General features: G+C 36.5%; 1 protein-coding gene across 2 annotated transcripts in view; it reads right to left on the reverse strand.

Moving 5' to 3' along the window:
- The window catches only part of SLC41A2 (solute carrier family 41 member 2), a 56,258-nt gene that overhangs the window by 20,946 nt on the left and 14,092 nt on the right, over nt 1-21,220 (reverse strand). For both annotated transcript variants that reach the window (XM_040596475.1, XM_040596477.1), the window contains 5 exons: nt 17,633-17,704; nt 16,627-16,771; nt 14,577-14,723; nt 5,032-5,179; nt 4,395-4,474 (listed from right to left, as the gene is read on the reverse strand). In XM_040596475.1, coding sequence (XP_040452409.1) covers nt 4,395-4,474; nt 5,032-5,179; nt 14,577-14,723; nt 16,627-16,771; nt 17,633-17,704 — 592 coding nt within the window. The remainder of the gene's footprint in view (nt 1-4,394; nt 4,475-5,031; nt 5,180-14,576; nt 14,724-16,626; nt 16,772-17,632; nt 17,705-21,220) is intronic.

Below are 21,220 nucleotides of genomic sequence, written 5' to 3' on the forward strand. Positions count from 1 at the left end.
TCAGAACTTCAGTACATGAAACACAGATATCTAAATCTCAAGTAGCTTGTAAGTACCACAGTGGCTGAAAGCGCAAAATTATTTATTTATTGTTAAAAAGAAGAGTTACAATTTAACCCAACCAAGCATAGAATTAAAAATAATTATTCATCTCAAGAAATGTGTTTAACAGGCAAAAAATGGAGAAGCGGTTCTGAAATACTTCTAGTCACCAGCAGTAAAGCCGACTATAAATGCCTGTCTGCTTAAGAATTATTTTAATATTCTTGGCAAATCTTTGCAATTATTATTAATAGGCGTATGAACCTTTGAGGTTGCTCAATTCCAGACCAATATTTCTTAAACCAAAAGATTTATGGCTCCACACTGCAACATAGTTGATGAAAGTAACTTGTATCACATCTAATAATATGCAAACCATCTAGACAGAGCCAGGCTGAAAGCTACTTAATGGTGCACACAGGAAGCCTAACACCTGACCGCTTTGCAGTGCATACTGTTCAGGAATTCAGGATATGGCAACTGGCACCGAAAAACCCCAATGACAGCTTGAAATCCTGGACACATCTACACTGTCCTCAAATTTTGGCTAGACACAATCCCAACAGGTTACAGTATTTCTTTCAGGTCTCCCTGGTTTCTTTCTGATTTTCTGTGTCATAGGGATAACAAACTTTAAGGTAAGAGAAAGAAAAAGGCATGTGAAAAGTGTTTTGAGGGGAAAACCCTCGGTCCCTTTCACTGCTTAGGCTTACAATGAGAATTCCAAGGCCAGGAAAGAACTCGTAGAGAAAGCTTTCTGCAACAGTAATGTTTAAAAGCCATCTGTTAAGTGGTCTAGCACACCTTTTATGTCAGTAAATGAATGTCAACAGATGTGCTTTTTTAACTGAGAGATTTCCTAAACCCCGGGTTGCTACACTATACTGACCAGAAATATCAAAAGGTGCCAGTAGAATTATGAAACCCAGGAGAGTCTAATCTAACAGCAACCAAAAAAAATCACCTACCTACAATTTCCTTTTCCAGGAGATGTACCATAAAATGGGCTCACTCTGCATCCTCTACACAGAACATATTTTCTTAAAAATTTCAAATAAAAATGCCTCTGTCCTTACTAATTCTGAGGGTTAAGGGGGTTAGCACATGCACATACAACACTTACACATTACTCCCCCCTGCTCTTCTGTGGATGAGGGAAAACCAAAATTCCTTAGTGCTTCTGTTGTTGTCCAGTGGCACTGCAAAAGTATTATTGTTATTGGTAGTAACAGGCCACGGCCCTTGAAGGGTTAACTTTACCTTATAGCTAAGGTTGCAAGACTCTAGTCTTGGCCTATTAGGCTTGTTGTGAGCTTGTTAATGAGCTTGCTATGAGCTCCAAAATGAAGCTTGGTGGGAGGTTTCTCTTCTTACAATGTAGAGTTTAATCTGGGATAATAGCAAAAGGTCCCAAAAATACGAACACCAGACTATAAACAATTTGCTGATGGTCCATCGCTAGTCACCGAAGAAGTTTAAACTTTTGAGAGCTTGGAAAAGCCTGCTTTATGGATAACAAAACAAGAAGGAGCTAGGTATGAAAAATCCAGATGAACAACAGAGTAAGGCACCTGGTGTGGCTTGAAAAATAACATTCTCAGGCATTCCGTACTAGTCCAGGGGGCAATATGACAAAGACTAAGAACAGTCTAGAAATACAAAATTTAGAAAAAAAGCAACATTTTGAATGCGGGTGGTACAATCATCACAGGGATCATCACCACAGGACCACTGTGGGACTGCCACAGCTCTTGCTGACCCTGCCTTCTTGAAGGACTCTTTCTCTCCCTGCCTGCTCCAATAGCCCCAGCTTTCCCTCTCTTCCACCTGCCTAATTCTTCAAGGATCTTTTGACCTGTCAGCTAATCATCCAGGACTACACAGACCTTTTGGCTAGTTCTTCTCCAAAGGCAGTTCAAAAGCATGTATGCACGTTGCCTTAATTCTGTTGATAAACTTCGGAAAGAAAATAAGAAACAAAGTGCTACATTTGCCCTTTTATCTAGGGGCATGTTTATAGTAAGCTGTCATTCTTAGCAATTTGTTTACTTAAGTCAAATCATTAGCTAAAAATGTTAAAAATGTAAAATGTAAACATGCAGGCAATCCAGGTTTCACAGCCAATTTCTGTGAAAGAAAATGACCTCGAATAGGATGCATAGTCCCACTTATAGGAGCAGTCTATAATTGCTACAGGGTAAAAGACCATCATCATGGCAACATCTGGTAGAAGACCTTGAGAAAGGTATGCATCCATGAGACCTGTGTATATATTGCAGGGAGCAAGTCTAGAATTAGTAAGTCTATAGAGAAAATCTGGAAGTATTTTGGTACTGTACTGGAGCAGAAATAGAAACCTATGTGGAAACAGTAAGAAACAATCACCAGACAGTTGTTGGTTTTTGCAATCAAGGGATGCCATCTAGGAAAGCGAGACCACTGGTAAGAGCACTGGTTTGGGTGCACCTGCCTAAAAATAAAAAAAAAATCCTCTTCTCTTAGGAAGCAAACCCAGGGGACTACCAAAAAGGGCTACTAAGAAAAGTTACAGATGTAAAGCAGAAAAAATATCCAAGATCAACATGTCTGCCTTGCCCTTCAGGTATCTGGAAATCAAAATGGAAACACACAAAAGGTAGATGCAAGCACTTGCAATTTTGAATCAACATAAAGGCAAGGCACAGGCAAGGAAGAATAAAGGCTGAAGTGTAAAAAATCAGTTAGCAAGGAACACAAGTGGCAACACAGAAATGCTTCATACTAAAAGTAAGAAAGAAAGAAATATTCTTTCCCTTAATGGGAAAGAACAAGCAACATAATCTATAGAAGACTGAAATACTCAATTCCTTTTATCTACTGCCTTCATAAAAATGGTGATATCACAAACTGATATGTATTAGAGCCTGAGGGTAAGTTAAATTTAGTGTATCCTTAGAGAGCTAGATGAACAATCCATGAATTATCAGAGATCATTTCTGCAAACTGATTATCTTGGAAGTTAAAGAATACCAGAGGGCTGTAATGGGGAAACCAGAAAATATATCTTTAAAAAGGGCCAAAAAGGATTACCTGGGGAATCTGTGTATCAGTGAAATGTATATCCCTACATAAGTATTAGAAAAAAATATTAAAAAGACAATTTATAAACATCTAGAAGATATAAAAGCTGTAAAACAAGATAACATGAATTTGCCATGAACATGCTTCTGTCAAAACAATGTAATTTCCTCCTCTAACTGAACAGTTTGCCTAATGGTCGCAGCAATAGATATATAAACTCTCAACTGTAGTAAAGCTTATAAAAATGTTTTGGTGCTATCCCATGCTACATTTCCGTTAGCAACCTCTGGAAACTTAATTATATCAGGGCAATGTGGTCCAAAATTCCAACTTTGTGTCCATACTAACATTTTATTATCAAGGTGGAAAACAAGTGGTCATAATTTAATTGATAGCTTAGAAAACAGAATAAAAAATACCCATATGGAATTTGTAAAGGGCAAGTTAAGTCAAAAGCACTTTGTAAGCCAAAAATTAGAAGTCAGAATCATCTTGCTAATTGGAGATATTGTTTAAAAATCAACAATAAAAGAAAGTGCAAAATGATGTTAAAAATCAAATGGAGAAATACAAAAGGGGAAAAGAACCGATAGGCAGTAATACAGTGGGAACAGATCTGGTGATAATAACTATTGCAAACTAAATGTGTACCAACCCTGTGACACTATAGGGGAAAAAAAAGAATTTTCCAACTGCATCAGCCTAATAAGATATTAACTGTTCTTATAAAATTTGTCTTGTTGTTATAGTTAGAAGATAGACTACTTAAGGACCAAATTTTCACAAATTTCACATTCTTACACACCTAGAAAGTGTATACCAAGCACGGTAAACAACACACATTTTTCTTGAGAAATCTATTTACTTGCCTGTAGCATCCCTGTTAGTTCTTGTATCTATGTACATTACATGTAAATAATAAATTACTGTTTTGAAAATTTGTCCTTGGATGTCCATAAGAAAATCCTTTGGAATAAAATGTTATCTACATTTTCCTCAGCCATAACTGTTTCAATATAATATCTGATCATTTAGTATTTGAATATACTACTTCAATATCTACACTTTCAGTTTCTTAATGCGTACTTCAGGTTCCCACTCTCACGTTCCCTATCATGTTTTAAGGGTTGTAGTAAATAAGAACAGGAAGCACTCCTTAAGTGTTCAAATAAACAACTGTTGACAGCAAAATCAAAACTTGAAATTAATATTCCAGATAATAATTGGCATAACAGAAATTTACTGTAATAGATTTTTCTCAAACCAAGGTGTATCAATCCTGTCAGTCTTACCATTAATTACTGGGGTATAAACAACAATTCCAACTAAGTTAGGATCAGATACAGTTGTGTCCAGAATAAGGCCACCAATACTGAAAAACAAAGTACAGTATTTGAAATAAGGCAAGCATGTACATTAATATTTTAAAACTTTTTTAGCCATCTGTCTTAGACCACCTCAAGCCACAATTTTCTTCTCAATTCACCTTTCCCCCTCACCCCATTACCTTGTTCTCAGCTACAGACTAACATAGTTATCTATATCCTGAAATTTACTTGCTGTATAAAAGGATGATAGAATTTCAGCCAATCACTCCACTTTTAAGATTCGTAACTTTCACTGGATTAAATAATCTCTTAGATCAGTGTATAATCTTGATTGGAAACTGGAGGAGATGAATAGCTCACCATTTCCTTCATTTGATAACAGCACATTTCTGCTCAGTCGTTGCCACAGGCTACTGCTGGCTCCATTCCCACCTGTGACTTAACTTTGTAACTTCTTGTTTTGGGAAGATCAAAGTTTATTCACACTCTACATTCTAGAGTCTTCTTAAATGTTTATTTTAAGCACAATCAGGTGTTAAATAAGATTCATAGAGGCACAGGATGACTATTAAGTTGAAGTAGGACAAATAGACAGACTTACCTGCTTATAACCATGGCAGTTATAACAGGCTCCCATCCTGAATGGAGAACAGTTCTGGTAGCTGGGTGTTTGGCAGCTATGACAATCCCCATCGGAGTCAGAGCCAAAAAAAAGGCACCAACCAAAGGAGATACATAGTAATATGTCTCTGAAATAATAATATAGGGGGGAAAAAACCACAACAAAAACCTGTTTTAATTTCAAGACATTCGTATACATTTTACCTAATTTATAACTCTAAAATAAATTATAATCTACATCATGCAACTGAGGAATTTTAATAGTCTTTGTCACTACTGCACCTAAAGTTTCAACCACTGCGTTAAACAATAGGGTTAACATCTACCATCTGTGATCACTGCCTCCCATCTTCTCAAGGACAGAACTATCTGCAGAAAGAATGAAATGTGAAGAGGATTTTTGTATGATGCTTTATTATAAAAATTCAATAAGGATGCGGAACATAAAACGTTATTTTGTAACATATCTACAAAAATAAAACCCTTAATATATTGAAAATGTGTTTATACACAAATTCATAGCATGTGTACTCCCCCTTCTTTCCAAAGCACAGATAATATGGTAATCTTCCCAAAAATAGCATATGTAAAATGATGCAAGCACAATGTGTCATAACGAGACACTTATACCAGTAGCTCAGTTGTTTTATAACCAGTCTGAGTCCAAAAATTCAGAGCCGCAATTCTGCTCCTTGCACTTGTCCATCAGAATTGCATCGTATTTCATAGGAACACAACTGGAAACACCAGTGTGTTCCAAATTCGTCACAAAGCTGAGCTTATAAGGTAAACAGCTGCTTCCAAAGAAAGAGTATTTTTTCAGATTACTTGGTTTTATAATCCCATCCACACAGAAGCTATTACAGTGATCCAAGACTTCCTAATTCAACTGTAAGGTAAATAATGGAAAATTTATCCTGATGGCAAATGTGTATATGTATATCAACTATGTAAACATTCCACTTCTACATATATTTAGTTTTATGAGAAATGTGGTCATGTATTTAATGTTAAATACATTTTGTCTAAACTTTCAGAATTTGGACAAGTCTTAATGCAAAACATATTTTAAATTAACAGGTTGAACGAGTTAATGTAGAACACACAAACACTTTACTAAAAAAGGATATTTAGTATATTAAAAAGTATTCTCACCCATGTATTATGGCTTATTACAAAGGCTGCAAATTCAAGCAATTACTGCTTTGATGTTATCTTGGTGAAGCTAAAATTGCTCCTGGAAGAATTGCTGTAGAGTTTTTAGAAGTTACTATCCTTCAGCATTGACTAATAACAACCTCTGCAGCAGAGCCAGCAGAAAAGATAGTAAGATACCTTTCACTGGGTAAGCTAAAAGTAGAAAGCTATTAGAATAAGAATGAGACAAAGGCCAAAAAAAGAAGTAATTTTTTTCCTTTCCTTATCTAACAGTATATTATCTTCTTCCTTTCTGGTGCTTTTCCCTCCTTTCTCCTCTTTCTGTGAACTAAGAGGTGGGCCTAATGTAAAGAGTTCTTACTCAAAAGAGTACACAGAATACATGATTCCTTTATTTGATAATCACAGTTTTGTTTTATGAAACTTAATAAAAAAAGACAAAAACATGCTGATGCAAAGTTCTTGAACTACTTTCTGCCCAGGTAAGTGTACCCTTCCCTCCTCTTGCAATGAAGATCCCAAGTGTGCACTAAAATTGGTCACATGGAAAGGCATCATGCACTCTACATGTATTTATTTAATTTTTTTATCTTCTCTCTTCCCCCCCCCCCCTTCTTTTTTTTTTTTCCCCTCAATTGCAAGACATAAATCATACTGTATCCCTGCTACTTTTTCTTTCCCCCTCTCTGTCCATTCCTCTCATATGCAAGGTAGGGGCATTAGCATGTACCAGATGCCAAATAACTGATTTAAAGGTCAGAATGAGAAAATAGCTTTGATGTAATATATTTAGTAAAATACAAAAGGGCACAAAGTAAGTTCCAAGTCTCTGCCACATTTTTTGAGAGGTTGCCAATTTTATTAAAAGGTAAAGTCTGCTGGTCAGCAAAGATCCTCTGTTGCAAACAAACGCTGAACCACAAAATACAGATGCAATTGTGAACATTACCCAAATTAATCACTAAATTTTAAAATTCTTTCACTTGTACATCAACAATTAGCCCACTGTACTTTTTATTACAGGACTTCTACCAATTTAGGAAAGGAAATTACGGTTCAAAAAAGTATGCCTTTTACAATAATTTCTTTAATTCCACTAACAACTTGTTAGAATGTGTTAATAAAAAAAAAGGAGAGTATTTAACTGCCTGCACCAGTCTCCAAACTTAGAGAGCTAGTCCAAGAATTATGAACAACACTAAAAATAAGTAAAGTACATCATATAATTCCTTTCTTCGGGGTGGGGGTTGGAACATATAGATAAAACTGAAATCACTCCAGGAAACGAACAACTAACACTAACAAAGAATTATTTAATTGGTAACTTCTAAATAACTAATAACTATGTAAAATATAAAATATACATACACATGTCGTCCTGCCACAGAAATGTTTTGTAAGAAGTATTAAAGAAAGGAAAAAATAATATGAGAAGACAGTCTCGCTATTGTATAATGATTCATGACTTATAACTAAAATAAGTATAATTTGTATCAGCAGTGCAACAGGGCCATTTCAGAAGTCAGCAAGTAGCCAGAAGCAAGAGTAGCTTTACAAATCTTAGAAACATGATTAACCCATGGCTGATTCTCAACCCTTCCACTAGCTGAATTCAACATGCTTTAAGTTAGTTAACACAGCTCCAGGAAAAAAGGAAATATGCACCCATAAAATTACACAAACTGTCATTTTTATAGCAAAGCAAAACTTAGATGAACTTTCAAGAGAGTGAATATGTGTTCGATAGCAATAAAACCAAAGTGCATAGTGAATAAAAGACAACGGCATGAGGCAAAATGCAACCAGTGGTTTGGGGTTGGTTTTTTTTAACACATTAAGGTAGGACTTTCAAGAGTATTCAGCAATGGATTAGCCTTGTTCCTCTGAGTCAACAGCAAGTGAGAGGAGTTAAATTTTTTGGCCTTCTTGTTCAACATTTTAGTACGTATAAATGCCTTTATTTCACTGTGAAGAAAAGTACAGCGAAAACTTACAAAATATGTTTTCTACCTGAGTCCTTTAAATGGAGTTGGACAGAAAACAAATTATAAAAGATACTCCATCGTTGCAATACTGTCGTAAGCTTCTTGAAAAGAACAAAACCCAAGAGTGGCTCTGAGGAGTGGGGGATCTCCAAGGCCAGGACACAGACAGAGCTTAGTTTCTTTTTTAAAAAAACCTTCCACTATGCTAATACACTATCATTTTATTGGGGTTCTCTGTTCTAAAGTGCTAGAGAGAATGGTAAATAAACAAATAAACAGGGCACCAACCATCCCCATGCTGCTAAGCAAAGGAGGAAATCAAGCATATTGTTCACAAGTTTTAGTCCAGAAAACTCCAGAAATTCACCCTGCCCAGGTTTTTTTTAAGGTAAGGATGATATAAAAATTAATGCAAGGCAGTTGCTCCCTATCAGAACTTCAAATTCTGCTGCCTATTAAGTTGAATGAAAAATAGAACTATGGGAGCAATTACTAATTTGGAATTACATTACAGAATCTGTCATGAGTGAACAATGATAGACTCCGGTTACCTACAGGACCAGCAAAACTACTCAACTCCAACTTAACTCTTGGGAACAGAGTGTAGGACTTTTTTTTCTTTCTTTTCTTTTTCTGTGGGAGATTCTACTTGTAGAACACCATACTATAAGAATTTAAAAAGACATTAACTTTGAAATGCATCTTTTAAGGAAGAGTGGGCCATCTTCCTCTTCATATTTAATTCACAGAAGAAGAAAATGTATTGTGCAATAGCCAGAGAATGGGAAAAGGGAATAAATTACTCCTCTTTTAGGGCTCACTTCACCCCATTTTTGATAGATTTATAGCAGGTAGCTTACACAGTAAAAGGACTCTCGTTCAGCCTGGCTCTGCTATAGAATTTGTACCGTCCCACAGAAGATGAACTCCTAAAAGCACTCAGCTCTTCAATGAACTTCTGACTGTCACTTTAAATCCAAAAAGGAAGGATGGAAGAGGGAAGAGACAAAGTTCTCAACTGAGTCCTTACTGATCCTCCTTTAGTAAAGTAAACCCTTTAGTAAGCAATTATATAAATTAATCTAGTTCAGAGAACTCAGATGCTTAGTGTTTTACTCCTTGTGCAGGATATCTCCTGTGACAGACTGTTCAGTGCAGTGCCACTACAAACAATGCAGCCTCTAGTAGGAAGTAAGGGTAAATTGGAAATAGGCTACTTCAAAGCAACCGATAGGAACCTGAAAATAATAATATGAAGCACACAATTTGTCTTCACAGCCTGGATCCAACACGCACGAGAGAGAAATGCATATATTTAATGCGTGTATTTAATGCATATATTTAAGACACATTCTGTGAGAAACAAAGGAAAGCTTTAGACGAAGACTTCAGATCATTACCGACAAATGACAAGCAACACAGACGGTCGGACTGAATATTCTGGGGCTGCCTACCCCGCGGCGCTCCCCGCGCTGCTCGGGGCGCAGCGGCCGGGTCCAGCGGCAGTCCTGGGGAGCCCTCTAGTGCTGCCCCCGCTGCGGAACCACGCTGCGCCGGTACCGCTCGTTTTTTAGGGAGTTGTTAAGACAGAAAGAACTGATAGATAACCTTTCACTATGTACATCCCTATGTTTGATAGCTTTGCCGTTATTTTTAAAGCACTCGGATGAACTTTTGAGAAATTATATATGCAACGGTGTCCACGTGAGATGTTTCATTTGGCCCTAGCCTAGGTAAAAATGCTCCAGTCCTTTTTGGTTTCTTCCTCCCTGTCTCTTCTGGGTATGGCATGAAGCATCGTATCAAATCAGAGGCTGGGCACAGGTGTACAGCTCTGTTACAGACAAGCGTAAAGCTTGTACATAAATCATTTCCCCACTTTCAGTTTTGTTATTTGAAAACAACTCCTCCCATGCAGAGAGCAGCCAGAAACTTAACTTTTGTTTCAGTACATTTGAGTAGCTAGGCTAAAAAACCATAGGGGAAAATAGTTACTAATTCAGAATACAGTTCAGAGGCAAGTCCCACCTGCTTCATTACTAGCCCATAAACTGTGAGGTTCTTTACAACATCCCCCTTGTGCCTGTTATTGTGGCACTGAGAAAGCAGGGAAACAACAAAAATAAGAACCTCTGTGGTGGGTGAGGCCAAATGCCTCATCTAGTCCATTATCCTGTGTCTGACTGTGGTCAGCAGTTCAGGCTTATGGAAAGAAGAAAAGAAAATAACAAGTTTAAGAGTGATGCTTTTTTCTGAGTGCTCTGCCAGCTTCTGCTGCCATTTGCCTTGGGGATTTCATCACTCAAGTTTCTGTCTGCATCCATCTATTCAATACTTCTCAATGGATCCTTCTCTCATTAATTTATCCAAATAGTTTTCTAAAATCACTTTGGTCCTCTTAATATATCACAGCAGTAAGTCCACATCCCAATCACGTATTGTGTAATAAAGTTTCCTTAACTTTTTTTAACCTGTCACCTATTCATTTTCTGAATGCCTCTTCCCTGCCATTCACAACTTATCGTATCTCTCCTGAGCTGAAGCTACTCCATACTTTTATTCCTTAATACTCTTTCATAGTTCAAATACATGCACCTTGGATACCACACATTTCCAAGGGCTTTCTGGTATGTCCTTACTTTAGAAAGACTCTCTGTTTCCTACAAGAAAGTAATACAAAAACATGGGGGAAAAAATAAAGAGCAGAAGCAGCCATTTTAGTGGTAACTAGATAATCACATATGTCACCAAAAGAGATGTATTTTTACAAGACCGTACAGAAAGAAAATTGGGAGTAACCCTTAGAAGTGTACTTGAGCACACTAAACTTCTCCTCTACACATACGTGTGTGGGATCTGCTTTTCAACTACAGTTGCTGACCAAAGTGTGAATGGCCATGACATCTGTAAAAGCAGCAAAGGACCAGTTCAAACTGGCCCCACTTCTTTTCTTATTCCTCTGAGACACGTTAGGTTATCTGTAACTAGAGGTGTAAATTTCTGGAAATGTGTGAAAGGAAGAAAGAAGTCCAAGTTTTTTTCCCCATCTTCTGAGAGCTGAATGCAGTTTTGTTCGTTTTTTTATTAAAAAAACCCAAACAAGCATCTTTTATGAGAAACTGAAATATTAGGAGTAATTAGGTACTCCTTAAAAAAACATTATTTGTAATTTATATAAAGCGTAGGAAGGCAGTACTAGATACAGCCACAAAATAATACATGTTCTTTATTTACAAATGAGCAGTGTTGCTACTATTAAAATCCAGCTACTACTTAAATACCAGCACATGTAACTAAGTTTTGCCTGTGGCCACAATTTAAAAAAAAAATAAAAATGGGAAGGAGTAGAGGAAGCTGTTTAAAAACAGTAAGGCTTGGTATTAATAATTTACTGCCTCAGTCATATGGGTTCAGCTTAGGCAATTATACAGAGACCATTGCAATGCAAATTTGACTGACATCATGTCAACATTTTCTAAATATGAAAAATCAAAGCCAAAAAAGCACAAGAAAACAGTGTTTGCAGGGAAAAGTTTAGGAAACAAATGAAAAAATCACTGGCATATTCATTACAATGTAGTCTACAAAGCAAAATTTTAAAAAATAAAATGAAGTTTGACCCACAGGGCATAAGTATCTAAGAAACTTCATTTGAAATACTTACTAGTTAAGACTTAAAACCTGAAGTCTAGCATTAATTATTTTAAATCAGATACAGTCCTGACCAGAATAAATTTTAATCCTAACCCTAGCCCCAGTTCTAATCTCAGTGTTAACCCAAATTTTACAACCTCTTCCAACTCCACACCTGTCCAGATAACTAGAATACGCCAATAACCCTAACTAATTCTCTCCTGGTTAACTCCTTTCTATCTAGGGGGTATACCAACTTCCCTGGCACATCACTGAGTTGCACAAACCCTAATTTTGAACTAATTTCAAACATGTCAGTTGTTGGAACCTGAAATCTATTTTCAGCAGAATAACTCAACGTACCAGTCTAGTAAGATCTTTGGGCATAGCAATAAATCTAGATAAACAGTCTCTAATGAGCTAAACTCTAATTATTATCCCAGCCCCAGAATTAGCTAGAGACACCAAATTTCATGAGAATAGAGGCCTCCTCTCTGTTTTTCTCATTAGGAAAAAAGAAAGAAGAGAGGTTGAAAAAATCTCTATCCATTTTCTTTTCATTGTAAGTCTATAAACTTCCTTAAAATAAGTATTTAAAGGAAGTATTTGAGAAATGTTTATTAGAATATAATACAAAGTACTTAAATATAGTTATGAAATTATCAATACAATTCAAGTTTTAACAAAAATATAGAAAATATTAAAAATGGCTATATTGCCCACTGATACATTTAAGCTGACATCATGTCAACATTTTCTAGATATGAGAAATCAAATACTGAAAATATGAAACCATCAGTTGAAAACAAAGAAACAAAATGGCAAGTCACACCAAGGTCATTTGAGTCTTACTAGATACGTTTTCTGACTGATATAATACTTACACATGGGCAGCTCTAATTTTTACATAAAAAGGCTTGAACAATGAGCATAGACATAAAGAACATATGTGGTGATAACACTTCTGGTAAAACGATTATGGGCAAGACAAAATTTAGCCTGTGGTATCCTATACTATAATTGTCTCCAATCATGTCTTTTAAAATACAATATACTTTAAATAGTTTCTATGGAAGGAATCGGTTGCAGCAGTAATTTAACTTTAAATCTTGTTCTGAACATTCTCCTCCTGTGAGAAAATGTTTTCACACTTTTTGTGTATTCAGGGGGGAGATGAAGAAACAGGAGAAAACAAGACACATTTTTTAGTTCCTCATACTCATTTTCCAAGTTTGTATCTCCTTTGTGACATCCAAGCATTTCATTACATCAGCTACTATCTGAGCATGCTCCTAATAATAATTATAGGAATATTCATTTTTAGCAAACATTGTGATGATGAACCTTCTACAGTGGTCTGCTCCTTTAAGAATGTAGGATTTAGGCAGTACAGGTCCTAGAATTCTGAAAGACAGTTTCAAAGGGACTATAGAAACATGCAAATAACTGGCAGAAGAACTGCAGACTGGGGCTGGGAGTGGGGGGGGAGGTCATTTGTAAGAAAATTAGTTTGGAGCTCTTTATGTGCGATTCACCTGTTCATAGCTATTAGTGGGAAAGCAAATAAACAGTAAAAAACAATCATCAAGAAACAGACAATTCATGCATGCGGTAGGATTAGATCATTGCCCTCTGTAGTCAGTGGTCAACTAAGGCCTCTCCTTTGCTGCTTAGCTATTCACAGTGGTTATAGATTTTTACATCTTGTATGGCAGAACTGCTGTTCTGAAGAAAGCTACAGCTAAATCAGTGGATTTGTTTCAAATACAGTCACCAAATTTGTAAGACAAAAAACAAACAAACAAACAAACAACAACAACAACAAAAACCAGAAGAAAGCAGGGTCATTCCAGCCGGAGACGCTGGAAGCAGTTAATTCATTTACTGAAAAGCAGAAGGAAACTGGTAAAATCAAGCACAGGCACAGGGAACAGGAGGGAGACATGGAAGTGTCACTGTGAGGGAAAGGAGATAGGAAAGAGCTGAGGAAACTGGTATTGGAAGCTGAAGTAGGAGAAACGAAGAAACAAGAAGGTATTGCAATGGGAGCTAGAAAGCACTTGGAAGGAATCATAAAGGAAACTCACAATAGTCTTTGGGTCAGAGCAATCACAAAGCACAAATATATCCAAAATTAGGCTTCACTTCTTTGAATACATACTTGACAACTTGCTATTGTTACTCAAATTACTTAAATTATTTTTATTTTGGTTTCTGGACATTGCTGCAGCTCAAGATGATTTGAATGGTCTGTAAAGCCACACCCTAACACAGAAAAAATGCTCAAAGCAAAACTCCTTTCCCAGCAGCTTATCAAGATAACCAGTCCAACTCCTTCCCCCTCAGAGCCAGGTGAGAACAATTCAAAAGAGCTTTGTGAAGCAAATATTTGATTTAGGGGTGGGCATTCAAGAAAACTTGGATCAAGAGAGCTTCCCTCCCCCGCAAGACAGCAGGGTAAATACAGCAACTACAATTTCTAATTCACATGTAGATTGACTGTGATACTGTGAGAGTCTTTCAGGTATTAGTAGATTGTGCCAAGATTGTGGTTAGTGACTTCTATCATCTTAAAACAAAACAAAAAAGATCATGGCATAATGCTGCAACCCAAGACTTATCATTCAATGGTATAAATGTTGACCGAAGAGTCAAAAGTTTTCTGAATCTCTCCCTCCCTGCCTTCTCCCCACCCTCCTAACCCAGAAGAGGTTCCTAGGGAGACACACACACTGAGAAATGTACTTACCAAGGCAAGTATAAAGACCCTGACTTATCCATGCTAGTATAGCAAGAGTGATAAGATCTCCAAAACTTGCTGCTATAGGAGTGGCAACATTGTCAGGATTAATACCAGTCTTCTTTGATCCAACAATAACACCAACCATTATTATTCCTAGATTCAACAAAGAAGACAGTATAGTAATCGTATCTACTGTTGTAACTCCACAGAAAATCCCAAGATAATGGCAATTTCAAACTTAATAAACAAGAAGGCAGTGCTTTTGTCCCAGGATGCTTGTTCTTCCCACCTGACTGATGTCTGTATTTTTAAGTTTTAGCAATTTTTAAAAATGGCGTTCTATATTAAAAGAAATACAGTAAGCATACACACACACACAAAAAAAAAAATCAAGAACCATCCATACAATGAACTGTTTTGCTTATGATTAGAATTATAACTATTGAAATTGTAAATCGCCATTTCCTGAAGAAAAAAATATGCAGTGTGTTATTTCTACACCTTATTAATTTTCACTGATCAAAATTTAAATGACACTAGGCTGAAAACAACATAAGATTAAATACTTCAGCATCTGATATTGTACAAGGTTTTCAGTCATGGACTTAGCACCGAACATCAAGAAGCTACATCATAAATTAAAACAAAGATAACATGTAAAAATGTTACTTGCTACACAGTTAAAAAATTTTAATTAGGGGTGTTGGTTTCTATTTTTTTTCCTATAAACAGCAACGCTATTTAAGAGGTATTTCCTGCAGAATGTTAGTGGCTACTAAAAATAAAATTCATGTTGTTATTAACAGTTGCCTTTGGCATAACTTGAGTAATTTCCCTCTCGTCATATAATATACGTAAGAGTTTCAACTGGGTATGCTATCTTTTATGTTATTTTAATGAATTTTTGAGAAATTGGTATTATAATTTTCATGTATTTTACCAATATTATGTATTTTAGGCTGCATTAAAAGTTCACTTTCAGAAAAACTGCCTAAAGAGTTACACTTCCTGAAGTTCTCAAAAAAAAGGACTGAAATGATCCTGTAGCATCACAACATTTCAAAAGCACCTCTTTCACATGTAGGAGAATGAAGCTTAGAAAGTAATTTCCTATGTTGGCCCATCACCAGATAACAAAAAATGTTTCTCTTCATGTCCAAATTATACATGAGAGGTGGAAAAAATGTACTCATGTTCCTCAGCTCTCTTGCTGCTCTAAATTCTGCACATCATTAAACTCAATGGCTTTGTAGTCACTAGAAAAAGTGTGTGCTCTTAATTCCATGCAAAACTTTAATAATTTTGAAATTCTCACATTAGGCATATTAAATGAGTAAAATAAGGAAGTTAAAATATTTTACCTGACTTACCATTATTAAGACTACTGGCTATGTATTTTCATTAAGAATATGTCGCAAGTAGAGGTACTTTTTTCACCCCCTCATGTCTATTAAGCACCATCTTTTATGGTTAAATGTTTCCTGTCAGTTGGGAGGAGAAGATTAAATTCATCATGCCATATGGCTCCAGACAGACACTGGCACTGTTCATAGCAGGGGACTTGAACTTGGCCCAAACCCTTCACTTAAACCAATTTGTTCACTTAAGATACAAAACAGAGCACAAACTAACATATAAGCAGCATGGACAGCCAGGAACTTCAGCTGAACTAACATCCGGGTTCACCTGGGTTTAAATACAACTAAGTTCTACCTGTTTAGTACTAACAATATATTTTGTACATTAATGAATTTAGAAAGCAGGGAAAAAAGTTCTCCATCATATCAGGTAAAATCTAAAAAAAAACCCCATACTTTTTGTTTTAGGTATGCTCAGGAGGTCACGCAAATCAAAACCTTTTCAAAGAATATGACAGGAGAGGAACGTAATATGCAGGCCTATATGGAAATTCCAAAAGGGCATCCTACCCTCAGATGTGTTTCAGATCTATTATACCTTACTGGATTTAAATTTTTAAAGACTACCAACATAATATACATTCAGCGTTCACAGAAAACTAAATAAATGTAAAAAGTAAGAGATATGCTCCTTTTACCTTGTAAAAGGGAAGCTATGAAGGCAGTTGCTACGCTGCTAGAACACAGAAGGACTGAATGATCAAAGCGGTATTTGCCCTCTGGAATCCAGCCCAATATAACTGCAGCCACTGCTGCCAGAAATCCAACTACTGTTGCCTGAACCTGGAAAAGAATAAGAAGGTGAACAATTCTTAACATAGTTGATAGACTTCGGAGGACTACAGCATCATTTTCTGTTATTCTTTTCTCCTATCTACATTTATTTGCAAGGTGTAAAGGAATCATGCTTATCCATTTCATAGAGATGATGATAACCTTGGATGATCAAGAAGAAAAATCTTACATCAGCAGCAAAGGCTTTACCAGCATTTCAGAGACTCAAGAATAACAGAAGTAAAACCAGAGAAAAGAGCTGAGGATTTACCAGAAACCAATGCCTAAAGAGGCTCCTAAGCCACTTAAAACAGTGAAGTCATAGCATAACATTTCACCTGTTTTTTGAGCATGTTGTATTATAACACATGAACATGGAAAAGTTCTTAAACTTAAGAAATAGTTGCTTTGGAGAACAAGCACTCCTTTCCTCAAATATCCCAACTATTTAAAATATCGTTTATTATCCAAAAGCTCTATCACATACTTCTTCTAAACACTGAATCCAATGCAAATACAGTACTGAAAACATTTGAGAGGTCAAATTTAAAAGGTTTTGCCAAATCTGAATTTTTTCTCTGATTATCCTCTGATCCTCTCTCAGAAATATTAAAAAGGAAATACCGTTGCTACAGTGACAAAGAATACTTTACCTCTTCTTCTGATAAATATAAGCTCATATTGTCTTAGAGAAGAACTAAACTCTTAAAAAAAAAAGTCATGTAAATGTATGTTAAATATGAGCCAGTGTAGCAGAACTAGTTTCTCATTAACCATTGCCCACCTCCATACTTACCAATGTTTGTGATAGACTTTTTCAATAACTTTGCTCACTTAGAAGTGTTAATCAAATAAATCCAACATATTTACCTGTTTTAAGGCCAAATTGCCGATTATCAGGTTCCATTTCTCAATAGGAGAATCCATTTTTCCAATATTTACCTGTCAAAATTACAAAATAATTCAGATATTTGGGTTCAAAATTGTATTACTTGAAAACACACTAACTAACAAGGCAGAAACCCACAAATAATTCAACTCATACAAAAAAAGATACATTTTGAAAGCAAGTTAAAACTAAGCTACACTTTTTCAAGTCAATCATTTTTGTTGATTTAAACATGTACTTAGAGTATCTATCCAAAAGTAGATAAATTTGATACAGTTTTACATAGTAACTTGTTTAACCTCACATTACCGTGCAAGATATACTAGCTACCTTACATTCCAGGGATGTCCAAGCACCACCAGTGATTAGATCTATGGCTGGAAGGAAAACTTAACCAGTGTTTAGTCACTTTAGACTCAACTTGTTCCTATGGTCCTTAAATTCCGAGCTAATAGGACACTGAGTAGATGTGTGTGCGAACACACACACACTCATGCAAGTGTGGTAATTAACTGCAATGAAACTACCTGCATGGAGAAATTGCAAGTGCTTATGGAAAATCAGAAACCACATCTAACACTGTTTAGTATTCTAACTTTTCATTTATACACTACAGGTAGAGACTTGTGATGCTGTAAATGATCTAAGTCCAGTCCTAAGGCAGCAGCTGGAAAGGCAGCAAATAAATTATTCTAAGAAATGAACAAGTGCATACATATTCTTCTATAATTTCCTACATTTACTTTTTTTTTTGTAGTTAGAGGACAAGATCTGAAGAGCAGTAGATACCACTGTAGTATGACTATGTTTAAAATAATCTTCTTTTTAAGATAACTGAACAATTTTTTACATGTCAAGCATTAATTTTAGTGTTTTTTTCCCATAGAATACTGATTTATAAAACAACATACTTCTCAAAACACAGGAAGTCTTAATGCCTATGTTTTTATCTTTTGATAATTTCTTTCCAGTTGGTTTCACTTCAATTTCTTTTCCATTTTGTTCCATTTTGTGATAGAAGTGACTTGCGAGGAACAATGTATTAAAAGAAATGCTAACTTAAAAACTTAGAAATATAATAAGACACTTTATCTCAATCTACACCTTAAACATTTTACAGTGTTCAAAGTACAGTCCAAACTCTGCAAATACATGCATTAAGTTTCAATATTACAGCAGTATTTAAGGAAGTGCAGATAATAATCTCCTTTACATCCTGTTTAAATATACACGCTAAATGAACGAAATGGCAGGCTATGGAGAGTTTTGCTCTTTTTCTCCTTTGAAGAAGGAGATACTTGTTAAAAAACAATCTTGCAAAATGCTCAATCCAGCCTAAAAATGAGCTGCTGCCAAATAGCATAGTTCGCTCCTCTACTATCAGCTACGCATTCATGTTTTCTTTCTTGAACCAGATCTACCAACTCCATGAGTGAGTTCATGGCAACACAAATTTGCTTGCTGGTTTCATGGAAAATTTTTTTCAGGGAGCAAATCTTCTACAAAATTATCTGATCCAGCACATGCAACTGTGTAACTGTGCACAAATGCTCTTAAAGAGTTTGGAAGGGAGAAAAAGAGCAGGGTCACTCTTTCAGCTGCAAATTTCCATAAAGTAAGATGAAGTTTATTGTGATACTGTGGAATAGGTGGACGTAAATAAAAGGTTTGTAAAGTCATATTGCTAATACCTAACTATGATAACACATAATCAAAACAAGAGGGATGAGTGGATGAATAGTGTTTTGGTGTTGGTTTTGGGAGGTTTTTTGCTTCCTCCTAAAAAACGAAAAAGGAATAGGGAGAAAAGGCAGCAGTATGAACCAAGACAATCAGAGACAATTATGACTCAAACTACAGAACAAAGCTGAAGAATATAAACCACACAATATAAATATTGTGTTTAAATGGGCAGTTGACCTAAGTACTCCTCACACAGATATGCTAGCACAGCAGTGGGCAGAGAAAAAAGCTCTTACATTAACACTAACACCAAACAGAAGTACAAGCTACGCCCTGAGGTAGATTAAAACCACAGTCTTGAGACCCATTTAATGAAATGACTGATTCTAAAGTGGATGGGAAATCGTGAGTGACCAGTAAGAAGCAGCTAAAGTAGGAATATGGGCAACAAGAATAATGAAGGTGAGCAGATGACACTTGAAAGCAGATGTGTTATGGATAACAGAAACTTTATAACAAGAAACTACTTTTTGGCTGACTACATAGTTACAATGAAGTAAAGATGATTAATTTATAGCCCCAAGAGCATGGACATGTCTACAAATTCAGGTGCAATTATAAGCTTACTGAGCAAGAAGGGTTTGAATTAGCTCCAATGCTGAACTCATGTTACAAATTTCCTCCTCAAAAGGTATTTGCAGGGGCACAGTCTTGAATTTACTATAAAGATAGTATCTGAGGCAGAGCCACCTAGTGCAAATTTAGGTCGGAGAAGACTAATCATACAACTGCCTCCACATAACTGTTTAGATATGCTCTGAATTAATATAATCCTGTTTTCACGTAGGATGAGGATGACAGGACCAAAGATTGGATGGCTAAAGAGAGTAGGGGTCAATGAAATTAATGTGAAGAATGCAGAGGTCAGAATAACCTCTTTCATAGAGGTCCGAGAGAACTGGCACATAAATTGCAGGTCTAGTGGTATGCTTTTTGACTAAACTCTCTAGTAAGCAATGATACAATATGACACAGCACCTGTTTTTAAAACCTGGCGGAAGCAGGGCAATCAAGGCAACTGTCATGGAGTTCAAATTCACATCTGGCAACTAAGCCCAAGCTGTCACCTGTAAGAACTTACATGTAACAGGTTCTCAAAGGGTTTTTTTGTTTGGTTGGTTGGTTTTAACTAACAATTAGAAAAATAACAGCATTCTAGTTTATTTGTCTGTCCAACCAATTTGTGTATATTGTGTATCCAACCGAAGCCAGGTTGGGTGGCACTTTGAGCAACCTAGTCTACTGGAAGGTGTCCCTGCCCATGGCAGGGGGGTTGGAACTACATGATCTTTAAGGTCCCTTCCAACCCAACCCATTCTATGGTTTGCCTTTGCAGTAGCACTACGGGGGATGTTCCTGGGTGTCCACCAGCTTGCAGACTTGCGCACATTGCAACTGGTGTTGAGCATGAAAAAGACACAGAAGAGAAAAGTGAAAGGTTCCTTGCAAGATAAAAACCTCTTTCCCCCTTGTTTTTTGACATATAAAACCTAAATATAATCTTGTTAGCATTATCTTGATAATGAACGATCTATACTGTTCTTATTTCGTACAGCGCTGTTCTCTTAAACCTCCACTGTTGTGCACATGCACTTAGATCAGGGGTCCTCAAACTTTTTAACCAGGGGGCTGGCGCGCGGATGCAGTGGCAGGCCGGCGGGGGGTGTGGGGTGTGGGGGTGGGCAGAGGGGTTCTGTAAATACCCGTGGCCGGATTGAGGACCCTGGGGGGCCGTATCCAGCCCACGGACTGTAGTTTGAGGACCCCTGACTTATACACACACAGTCTACAACATGAGCTCTTCACCAGCTAGAACAAATCAGCAC

Source organism: Falco naumanni, chromosome 5 (assembly GCF_017639655.2).
Source record: "Falco naumanni isolate bFalNau1 chromosome 5, bFalNau1.pat, whole genome shotgun sequence".
NCBI lineage: Eukaryota > Metazoa > Chordata > Aves > Falconiformes > Falconidae > Falco > Falco naumanni.